Source organism: Charadrius vociferus, unplaced genomic scaffold (assembly GCF_000708025.1).
Source record: "Charadrius vociferus isolate BGI_N301 unplaced genomic scaffold, ASM70802v2 scaffold871, whole genome shotgun sequence".
Taxonomy (NCBI): Eukaryota; Metazoa; Chordata; class Aves; order Charadriiformes; family Charadriidae; genus Charadrius; species Charadrius vociferus.
Genome location: NW_009646866.1, coordinates 546055 through 558348, shown reverse-complemented (window position 1 = coordinate 558348; position 12294 = coordinate 546055). Strand labels below are relative to the sequence as shown.

Sequence of the window (12294 nt, the reverse complement as noted above, 5' to 3'; positions counted from 1 at the left end):
TGAGGCTATGTAAGAAAACTATTTTTATTAAAAATGTGAAGATACAATTTAGAAAACTCAAAGGGGTGAGCATCAAAGAAGTGAGCATCACAGGAGCTTTAAAGACAATGTGAAGAAACACTAATGAGAAGTTAGCATTTACTATTTTAGTTCACTTTATCACTTAAAAGGTAAATCTGGCATCTTTTTCACTGACACTCAAGGAGCTTTCCTTTTAAGCAATACAGTTGTATAATACAAGAGATCAATTACTTTCATAAGAAAATAGTGGTAATTGTTTTCTCAAATTAACAAAATCACTAAAAATTGAGTATTACAGAAAATTAGAGTTTGAAATTTCTGCTCTGTAAAGATTTTAGGAAAGAAAGAAATTCCTTCGACTTGCAAAGGCCTCCCTTGTTTCCCATTTTTTTAATTTTGTTCACATAAAAACAAAAACAGCACTCCACTAAACTATAGTTTTTAGGTAGCTCCTACAGAAAAAATAATGGTAAAAATAACAACAAAAATCCAAAAGGTTACCCTTTGCTTGACGAAGATATAACATTTTCATATATTTCTCAAAACAACTCATCTAATCAGGACAACTACAAACAGCATAACTCTCACAATAAAGAAAAAAAAAAAAAAAAAAAAAAAAAAAAGATGCCCCAGCAGCCTAAACAATGCAAGGATCCTTCATTAAATTTTGTCTTTGAGAATGGCTGGGTCAGTAGTAGCTGCCTATTAGTGACTCAAAAATTACTACTATATGCAGCAGTAAACCACCTAGAATTTACATATGTTGCGACAAAGCAAACTCAAAAAAGCCCTTCAAATTGTAAAATCTTAACTTTTTCTACTCCGAAGCTTCATTCAACTCTTTCATTTTTCAAAAGAAGCAGCAGTAGGGTTTGCAGTGAGTCATCTAAATGCAGTAAATCAGCAACTGCAGTACTGTTTGCCTTCATCCCTTCCAGGAGTTCTTTTATGCTCCTCATCAAAATGGGCTGTTTCCTTTTCACACACCCTTTCCAGACTACCATCTGGAATCTATTGGATTATACTGAAATGCCTTTGAAATTCATGAATACGTGGTTCATAGTTCAACAGGAGCTATGCAAGAATACAGAGTATCCCCCATGTCCACAGTGCATTCAACTTCAGCATAGTAGCAATCAGAAACCTAAAAAGAATACTAAAGGCAGTATTTTTTTGGATTACAATCAAGAGTGCTACTTGAAGAGTAGTTTCTCTTCCACGTAAAAAGCTATAGCAAAGTTCAAGGAGAGGGTTGATTTCCAGTACAGCATTACCTTGTCATGCACATCCTGCAATAGATCGCGGATAATCAGTTGTCTGTCCTCAGCCTGTATGAGATCCTGGGGGCAGGCAGTGAGTATAATTTCCACCAGTTGTCTCCATGACTCTAAAGCATGCCTCTTAGCATGAAGGCATTGCAGCAGCTTGTTCCGCTCTACTACATACTGCAGGATAGTGTTGATCTCCTAAACACCCATGCCAAAGAAACTGAGTTATAATATCCTAAAGGAAGTTAATGGCAAAGACAGATTTCAAGATGACAATTTTATCTATTAGTAGTATTCTTTGGGGGAAAAAAAAAAAGTCTTCAGCTTATCAGAAACAAGCTGCTATTAATCATTTTAATGAGACAGGCCAATCCATTTCTGAGTTACTTTTCATAAGACCTTCCTTCCTGAATGTCTCAAACTCGTAATAAAAATAATAAAAAAATTACCAGGGAAATTATTTCCTAATGCATAATTTACAATCAAAACAACTATGAAAAATCTATTTGTGCATTTTCTTTCCATTTTTGTCTGAGTCATTTCTCCTTCGTCCTTCAACTTTCAAATCCATTTAGCCAATTTCAACTAAATTTAAAAAATGGCATGAACCTCAGAAAATAATTAAGCTCCAAGTTCACTGAAACTATATCTGTGTTGAAGAAAGGAGGAATAAATTGTCATCCCCTGTGACAGAAAGGAAAGATGAACTTGGCTGCTACACACTGTACTTGACATCGCTTAGGTACTGCTTTCTGTACAGTGGAGTGGGAGCAGCAATTATCAGTAATGTTATCAGTTTAAGAAAAAAGAAAACAGACTCCAGGTCTGCTGTTTAGAGAACAGTACATTAAGGAGTAGTTTATTGCACCAAATTTTACTGTCTCTCTTTTTTTTTTTTCCTTCGGGAATTACTAACTCAAATACTGAAACTTTCATAGTAAAGCTTATGGTTTGACAGTATATGAAATCAACCAAGAGCAACAACAAACAGTATCTTACTTATTCTATACTTACCTCCATAAGTAAAGGTCTCTGGCCTATTGCTGCCATTCCTTGAAGGGCATTGACTTCTGCAACCAGAACTCTGTGAAGGTACTGAAATTAAAAAGTTAAAAAAGAAACTTTAATAACAAGGGAAATGTATTTGTTCCTTCTAAAAGTATTTAGGAGATAGCTACGTAATCACAGATGCAACTGAAGGACTAAGATTCAAAGAAGTTTTACTCATTTTTTTAGGTTTCTCCCACATTTCATTCTCTAACTGCAGTACTTTCAGCTGTCTAGTCTCTCTCCCTGCTCACAGCACTTATTTTTGCACTCATTCATTTCCTTCTGGTCCTAAGCTGTTCTGTCTTTTCATGAGCTCTTCTAACACACCACACTCCCTTTCCTCTTCAACCTCCACTATAGTCCTCTTGCAGAGAAGAAAGGATTTGTTTCCTCTCAAGTCTAAAATACATTTTACAATACAGAATAGCTGGTTCCTACTATGGAATAGCTGCATTCCTATCGCCATCAGGATCACTTTTACGTTACATTCTGCTCCTGCTCTGTCCTATCTCTCAGATCACAAATTTTTCAGGACTGGTCATATGCTGGTCAAGTACTCATCACAATGGGACACTATCTTACCCAAAGCCTCTAAGAACTACTGCAGTACACAACTATGTTGCATACATAATCGTCTACACATATATAGTAGTACATAGTTGCGTATCGGAGACCAGTGAAATACATGAGGTAGATATCCTATCTGCAATATCACTTGGGTGTTCCAAGATGGGAAAAATATTAACATAGAAAATATTCCCTGAAAGGGTCTTAAACTAATGCATCTGTCTACTGCAAATAAGAAAACAATGTGTGCAATGCAGAAGAAATAAACTAATCCAAATAGTTTGCATAAATTATGCACATATCTGAAACAGCTATACTTTTTACATTAAAGCAAGTTTCAAAGTATTATTAATGCACTGATTTTTTTTATTATGATTATTATCATCAAGATATAAAATAGCACATGCAACTTGAGAACACAGATCAGTGCGCACCTTGACATTGCAGACCACTTGTCCACGTGCATTCTTGTGCTCACAATTAGCAATGACTTGCTCAATCTGAACCCGGTCAAAAAAATCCAGTTGTAAAGGCTCTGGAATGTCCTGACTGAAGTCAATTGAATCCAGGATACTTAAGATCTTCCTGCGTACTGGAAATGTAAATCAATGCAAACTGTATTCAGAAATATCAAGGGGAAAACAAAAAAAATTGACAATAGGAGCCTAACATACCTTTTTAAATCCAAATCTTAATGTGTAAAGTTTCCAAAGAAAACATTAAATCTTCAGAAAGTGCTACCAATCTATATAAAGGGGCTTAAAAAATTTTCTAGAGCCTTAGATACTTAATTTGTGTTATACTGTATTGTTCTCCTGTTGCGTATGCATGCAATCCAATATTTACAAATAAGAGATTCTAATTTTTTCTCCTTAATACAGGCAGGCTGGTTTTCAATGAGAACCATGCAGTCTTTTGTTGAGACTTAAAAACATTGCAAGGGATCTGAAGTTACTTACTGAGGTTTTTTATTCTTTGTCATGAAAATAACAAATATGTTCAGCCTTAGCAACAGTCTCACTGTTTTTACTGTCAGCAGTAAATTTATAGACTACCACCCACCCATTCTGGCCTTCCATAGATACTTAAACACAGACTCTTCTAACTTCCTTTCCAGTCCAGTATTTTCCCCTTGCTCCAACCATCTACATCAAGGCTCTAAAATTCAGATTTTTTACCACACTAAATAAAATTATCCCATGTACTGCTGCTGTTTAGAAAGTCTATTATTTTCTTTTTCAAAGTGCCTTTTCTAGAGGCGGTTCTCCCCCCATTCAGGATCAGAAAAACTTTACTGAGAAATAATCAACAGCCATAATGCTCACCTTTGGAAGCAGTGTCGAAGTGGAGAAACCCACTGACTGATCGACTTTCATCTTCCATCCCTCCTTCACCATCAGCTGAAGGTAATGAAACATAATAAATAAATTTAAAAAACAAACAAACAAACAAAAAATCAAAGCGAAACATACCACCTACTTCATTAATACTGAAAGAGAAAGCTGGAGAGAGTACATGTTGACAAACCTTTCACTGAAAGTCTTCCAATACAAATACAGCCTGGACTGTTAATAAAATGAAAACATTACTTATCTCACAGAAGCTAGCAAATTATCAAATATAGATTAGACAGTACTAGAGATGCCTAAAATGACACCCCACCCTCCAGTATGAATAATGCAGTTGGATGAACACTGTAAAACAAGTAGGGTATCTGGAGACAGTTTCCTGTACTCAGACCTCCACGAGGATGAAGAAACAGTGTTCAAACCTAATAAAAGTGACAGAAAACACTATACTGCTGCAGCCTGTTATGATATCTTCCAGTTATTCTGTTTATTTTCTTTATGTAAAGAGTTTTGACACCTGTTTCTATTTCTCCTGATTCATTTCTACTCTGCACCGAAATCTCGCCTTTTTATTTAACATTGCATTTTACATCACATTGGGATGAAATATCAATTTTAGTAATGTTATAATGTCAAAACCCAAATTGACCCGTAGCTACTATCTTCTGACCTGTAGCTACTATCTTCTGTGAGAGAGGGTTGGAAATGTGTGACAGACAGACAAAAGTTAAGACTGAGAAAACTTTGTCTAAAACTGCTTACCAAGGAAGACCCTCCACATTCTCTATACAGAAACTGTGGATAGCATCCCAAAATAAATTATTTTAGAATTTTAATTTTTTTTATTTCCCTCTCCTGTCCCATAAACTATGCTTATTTTTTATATCAGCGTATACACCCAGACATTTCAAAAATGAAACGCAGACAAAGCGGCAATGATCAAAAAGATGCCCCGATTTCTTTCACTGTGAATCTACAACCACCATCCTCTTTCTTCCCATCTCTCCAGTGGCAATTCCAGACCCAATATCACTAATGAACTGTCACAAGTTATAGAGAAAAGATTTAAAATAAAGTCTCTCATACTTCCCTTTAATCTAGCTTATTTACCCTCGCAATAAATTCTTCTTACCCAAGTATGGTTTCACAGGCATGTCATCAAGCAGCAGATGCAGCAGTCTCTGTGTGTGGGAGCGCTGGCGGTTCAGCGATGTCACTCGCATTTCTATAGCTGCAGTCTTCATCAGCCAAGACATTTGGTTCAGTGTTGAAATCTCATGTTCTGGGTGGGGATAACAAAACAATTAGAAATTGAACATAAATAATATTACTTACTCCCCAGAAAGCATTTTTCATTTGAGAAAGTAAGTAATGACATCGTCTGAAAGCTATCTGCTCACCCTTTGTTTATGAGACAAAAGGACTGAGAGATCTGACAAAAGCCGTTAAAAGAACATGTGGTTATTGTGAAAACAAGTCATACACAAACATGCAATTAAGGGCATACACATATGCAAAAACTCTGGATATAACCTGTATTAACGGTCATTGTGGAGAATGCAGTGCTTCATGAGCAAATAGGGTCAGTTATAATTTCAGTGAAAATAATCATTTACTCAAAATGAACTATAACTTTAATCAAAGTTGGTAAGGCTTGAACATGGATCTCCAGAATCCTCATATTCTTTATTCATCTAATTTAGATTCTTAAGTTATATAAGAATAACCTAAAGTGCTTTACCTATGCTGGATACATGTAGTCAAATGCTAAGTTTACTATCATTTAACAAAGGACTGGTGGTCAAGCATCTGATAAAGTGATTAAGTACATTTATTCAGTTTAAGACACCTGAGAAACATTTGTTTGAAACATTAAAGACACATCTATTAACTTAAAAATTAATGCCATCACCAAATAAAAATTCTTTATTCAAAGGAAGGGAAGATACAGGCGATTACAACCACCAGCCTTCTATTCCCTCAGTTCTTTGTAGTATTCTTACTTTTCAAAAATGTGATTCTTCTTCTGTGGCATAATCTAACAAAACTACAATGATAATTGAAATATAGGTTAGGATTTGCTTCTGGAGACTTGATGCATTCCAAAACTAACATTCTTTTGTAAAAGTTCAGCGCTAATAATCTGAACTTCCTCAACGGGCAGAGTTCAATCTTTGCAGAATTAGAAGGTTAGCAGAGGCAGTAATTAATTCAGTTTATTAATGCTACCTATGTTTTTTCAACGATTCCTAGGGAGTCTAAATATGCACTGAATTTTAAGCATGCACAATCTTGTCTTAGCATAAAAATTACCTCTGACAGAAAACGGCAAATACTGCAGCTGAGTGAATAAGAAATCCTGACTGGTCCTCAGATATCTCATAGTTGGACCTGATGTGTCAGAGCATGCACATAACTGATAGATCACCTGATAATTAAAAAAAAAAAAAAAAACACCAAACAAAAAAGTAGATATCCATTTATGGAATTTATTTTAAAAACAAGACAACCACCAAATCAAAAGATGCATAACACTGGTTTACTGCTCAAACATTATTGCCTGTATTTACAGTAAGTTTTCTATAAACTTACTCCAAAGCCTAACATATTATTTATAACAAACGTTGAATTATGACATTAAAGTACTACCAGCATGTGGATAATTCCAACGGCTATTTGCCCACAACATGTCACTATATAAGCCATTCTGTTCAGCTCACTTAAAAATGGGTCTTTTTCAGTCTCTGAGTTCAACTGCACAGGAAATGTAATATTTTTCCCCACTCCTTCTATAGCATGGTCTCTTTCACTTGTAATAATGTTTAAAATCCTTTCTAGATTCCACATATATTCAACATGATACAGGTGTGTAACCATATGATTATATGGTTCAAGGCCAAACATCAGCTACCTTGCACATATGTCTAATTCAGTTGTCTTCCCCATCTCAACCCCTCAGACATACGTACGTTCTGTCACTACCACAGAATAAAGAAGAGAAATTTATTGGTTTATTTGGGATTATTTAGTATCTTACTTGCTGGCAAACTGCAGTTCCAAAATTAAATATATATATATATAGGTAAATGGTCACAACAGATTCAAAGAAATATTTAGAACAGAAATATTTAGAACATCAGTTTTACAAGTATATCCTAACTCTGAGTTCTGACATGAGTGCAGATTCTTGATTTTCTGTGTTGCTACAAGATAATGCTTTTTCACACAGAAAGAGGTAGAATAGAAAGAGTTCAATGTATATAAAAACCTGACAGATGCATTTTAAAAATGAAACTGTTATCAGAATGATCAGCCATCTGTGTTCACCAACCAAGAAGTGGCTAATTTTATTTAGAGCTTACTTTCAGTATATGCCAACAGAAAATATGCTGAATACCTGGTAACAGAGTTCTGCAAGATGAGGAGATTCCTGAACTGCTGTAGGCCCATTCCTTGTTTCGGTACCCTTCTCCAATATGTTCAAAATCGCATGAAGGCAAGTCCGTGGGCAACCCAAGACACCTTAAAATACAAAAATAATTTCTTAACATTCTTGATCTTACTTGCCTCCATAGCAAATATAGGTTAGTACACACAATTACGGAAACTAAATTGTTCAGATATCCTGGGCTGCACTACACTGCTCCACAGAGCTGCAGCAAAAATATCTGGCAAAGTTTTTTCTCTGTTCATTAAAATAAAAGAAGGAATTCTGTTTCAGAAAAAGTCTAACGAGAACACTTATAGTTAGCCTGTACATTTTTGAGATGCTGGTAAAAGAGGATAAATTATTTAAGAACGTATTTAAGAACTTTCTCTTCAGTTCTACAAAATAAAAAGAAAAAAGAGATTAAATTGATTCTTTAATATTCTGCATGAACCAAATGAAAATTTGAATTCTGGCTCTTAAACTTTAACCAAGTACTCATTTGCCAGTTTCAAAAGGAGCTTTAAATTCCTGTCGAGTTTACAATCACACATTTTATGATTAATGTTCCTAAAGGCACCTGACACTGCAACCAAGGGGAACAGGGAGGAGATTTTAATACTGAAGTCAAAATCCTAGGTTTTTGCATTCTTCCTTTAACCAATTAATTCTTTAATCAAGCCAGGAAGATGACCTGAATCAGTAAAGGCATCAGTAACCGTAGTTCTTACAGGGGAAATCATCTTGTCTTTTTAGACATGTATAATTTATGCTTTAGTAGGAAATTATTATCTCGAAGCAAATGGCTTCTGGTCATTATTTCTTCACATTATTAATGGGACAATTCAAAGAGTGTGCAAGGCGCTCTCATAGCTTTGAGACAAAGACTGTATGACTGACCTAATGTATGATACCCTGTAAAATTGTGTGGGTGTAGATCAGTTACCTGTACTGTGTAACTATGGAATTTCAAAGTATCCAAAACACGGTTTGCAATTGTAAAATTGCAGATGAAAAAAAATAGGTTGGCTTTTTTTTTTTAATCTTTCTGATATATCAAATAACTTTAAGACTTCCACCCCCCCCGCCCCCCCAATAAAATTCAGGTCCTACCTACCCTTCATTTAGAACTATGAAGGACTGAAAAATGCTGGGCCACAGCATCCAATACATATCTAAAGATAACGAGAAACATTCTTCTCTAAATAACTAAAATCAAATGTTTTTTCAAACATGTTCATATAAAACATCCTTTAAAACAGCTGAGAAAGAATCTCATACTTCAGATTGGAAGGGACTCTAGGACGTCTCAACTCCAAACTACTGCTCAGTTATGGTAAGAGACCAGATTGTTCATGGCTTTATACAGTTGGGTCTTGAAAACTTCCAAGTATGAAGACTGCATGACCTCTCTGGCCAACCCACTCCACTGCTTCACTGTCTTCATAGTGAAAAAAGTTTCTTCTATATCCTGTTGGAGCCTCTCTTGTTTCAGTTTATACCCACTGTCTCTCATCTTCCCGCCACACACCTCTGAAGAGGCAGGCTTTATCCTCTCATTAACCTCTTTGTCGGTATTTGAAGACTGCTATTAGGTCCCCCCAAAGCCTTCTCTTCTCCAGGCTGAAGAAGTCCCATTCCCTCAGCTTCTCCTCATAGGCTGAGTGCTTCAGCCCCCTGATCATCTCTGCTGAACTTGCTCAAGTTTATCAGTGTCTGTCTTGTACTGAATACAAGCTAGAAGCTGAGGAGGCAAACAAGACACATACTAGCAGGCTATTCTTCTCACCAATTCAAGAAACATTAGAAATGTCACTCCTGTTACTTTAAGGTTCATATTCTCATATACAGAGTCATGCGTATGAATATATAAATGTATATATTATTAATATATAAATTATTAATATACCTAGCAGTAGAATGAAACCCCACATACTCTAATAGGTATTCTTCTACAACGTTAAACAGCAAAACTGTTTTTCTTCCCTATAATTAAACAAAGAGTTTGAAGAGGGACAGGATAGTAGTCAAGTAGTATAATTAGTTCAAAGTGACAATCTGCTCTGCAGATTCCCATGTTGTCATATGTAGGTACTTCTTGGATCATCACATTTCTTTGTACTGTGGACACAACCACACTGCATAAAATAGTAAAAACATTAATGTTTAACTTCTAAATTATCATTTTTGCCCACAATTCTAATTCCAAGTCTGTTCCAAAATCCAGCTTAAACAAAGGATCAAATCCTGTAGCCATTTAAATGCTGCATTTGGGTATCAACACATCTTTTAATTTCACTTTTGAGGATTAGAATAAGGCCCGTTGCCTTACTCCTAATGTTAAGAGGAACTGCTTCTTCCCATAATTTTTCAATAAATATTCTCAGTGTTGGTAACAGGACTGATTAAATGCCAGATCAACTATTTCTCTTCATACCTGGATCTTGCAGATTTGTGGTGCTGACAGGTTTCTTTAGTTCATATCCTAAGAGATACAGAGCAAGGCTGGGAGGACTACACTCCAGAGAACTGATAAGGAGATTCAAAATATGGATCCTTGTTTCATGATGGATCCGTGCCCGCTTCTTTTCAGGCTCCAGCTCTTGATTAAAAAAGAAAAAAAAAAGAGATGAGGTGAATAATGAAGTGAAGAAATCCGTTTAATGCAATAATCCTTGGAGCCTTCAAGTTAAATACAAGAAAGTTAAGGCACCAATTTACATTAGTACAGAGGGATACAAGACCAAAATTTCAAATTGCTATTAATACAGCTCCAAATAATACATCCAGAGCAATGTTAAATACTTGTCTTCTGAAAACAGACTCAGTTTGTAGTTGGCTCATCATACTATGGACATATCTTAAAGACATTGGTGCTTTTCATTCTCTTAAAGGTCCAATTCTACAGAAAACGAACACAAGAAAAGGATTTTCTGACTTATAAGCACTTTTTTCACCTCTATTGTTATTTTCATTCTATGCAAAAGACAACAGTGTAAGCCATTTTTAAGAAGCTTTTTATATACCTTCATCTGGATTAATTAATTCTTCTGCATCTTCATTGTCCAAACATTCCACAAACCCAGCCATCAGCTTCTGGCTAATACTCTGTATTCAACAATAAAAGGATGGAAATGAAGAGGATTTTAAGATTATTGAAAACAATTATTTGTCATAATTCCCTCCATATAAGTTGACAGAAGTTCCAGACAAAAATTATATAACCTAGTTAATAAGCAGGAATTAAGAGTTGTAGCTATTTTGCAATTAGGCACTGAACAGAAAAAAAAGAAAAATTTACTGTTGTTACATATGCTAAAGCATCCCCACAGGTTGAAGACTATAAAGTCAAGAAAAAGTCTCAGTATAATGAAAGACAGAAGTATTGTCCCCTTCCATCTTGCAAACATTCATGATTTTCTTTTTTTCAATTAATGAAGTAGTTGCTTTTCACAATGCCACAGTAAAAGACTTTTCAGAAGTAGGTAGATATAAGACAACATACAGTTTTAATGCACTTGATCTAGAAACCCATCCTTTAAAGTAACATTATGGAGCACCAGTATTTCTCCACAAGTTTCTCTTTCCAGATCCAAAGAAACTGGCACTTACCTGATCATGTGTGAAATCACCAACTAGCTTTGTCTGGATGTTGGAATTACAAGAAATACAGCACAAAATCTTGGCACTTTCAAAAGCCAGTTCAGGATTGCCATTCCCATGATAAAGGTACCTTCAAAAATACAAAATTATTGTAATGAAATCATTGAGAATTTTCCTATTTCAAGATAGTAATGCACAGATGAGAAATGAAACAACACTGAACTAAAACATTTAGAAATCAAACTACATGAGAAAATGTTAAAGCTACAAACAAAATTTAACTCCACATAAAGCACTTAACACTCCTCCATCAAAAGGAAGGTAGTAGGCTGAGTAGGAAAAATAATCTCTCCTGGATTTTTACCCTTCCTTTTATCCAAAATCTACCTCAAACACTGCAGGATAAGTTAAATCAACTGGTCACAGGCTCATACAAGAAACATGGCGAAAATACCTTCAAGATCATGCAGAAATAAGCATTGCTGAAGACCAGAACTAGCTAAAAACAACTAATGCACATATCCAAAATAGGCAAGATAAAAGCATGCCTTTCAATATGCTTTTAAATATTTTTAAACTATTTGTAGACTATTGTTATGTGAAAAAAGTAATAGAAATGAAAGACAAAACCACATGTATAGAAAGACTTCGATTTTTTGGTACATTCCATGTCAGAATATCACTGCTTTTTTATGCACTCAATTCTACTATTCAATGTTGGTTTGTCTGCAAAGTTATTATAAGATAAAACAGTAACAGAAGGTGTCAGTGGGAAGTGGAAATCCTGAAGTTTCACAGTTGAAACAGAGTTTCACATTACTAGCCTGATAGCTTTAATATAGTAACTAACGGACAATACTGTAACACATTTAAGTGGCTAATAGCAACCAAATGAAGTTTTACTCTCCCACTCTATGACAACCGAAGTCTGGGGCAAACTGAAAATTATACGTGAGGGAATTACTGCACGTAAGGCAACCAGGAAGAAATCGTGAGAGGGGAAAAAGAA

At 35.2% G+C, this 12294-nt stretch overlaps 1 protein-coding gene across 1 annotated transcript in view; it reads right to left on the bottom strand.

Moving 5' to 3' along the window:
- The window catches only part of NUP205 (nucleoporin 205kDa), a 53606-nt gene that overhangs the window by 14511 nt on the left and 26801 nt on the right, over nt 1-12294 (bottom strand). Inside the window, exons 19-28 of the mRNA XM_009894412.1 lie at nt 11295-11415; nt 10709-10790; nt 10120-10284; nt 7653-7777; nt 6569-6683; nt 5388-5537; nt 4232-4306; nt 3341-3498; nt 2304-2384; nt 1296-1487 (exon numbers count right to left, since the gene is read on the bottom strand). Of these exons, the coding sequence (XP_009892714.1) occupies nt 1296-1487; nt 2304-2384; nt 3341-3498; nt 4232-4306; nt 5388-5537; nt 6569-6683; nt 7653-7777; nt 10120-10284; nt 10709-10790; nt 11295-11415 (1264 nt within the window). The remainder of the gene's footprint in view (nt 1-1295; nt 1488-2303; nt 2385-3340; nt 3499-4231; nt 4307-5387; nt 5538-6568; nt 6684-7652; nt 7778-10119; nt 10285-10708; nt 10791-11294; nt 11416-12294) is intronic.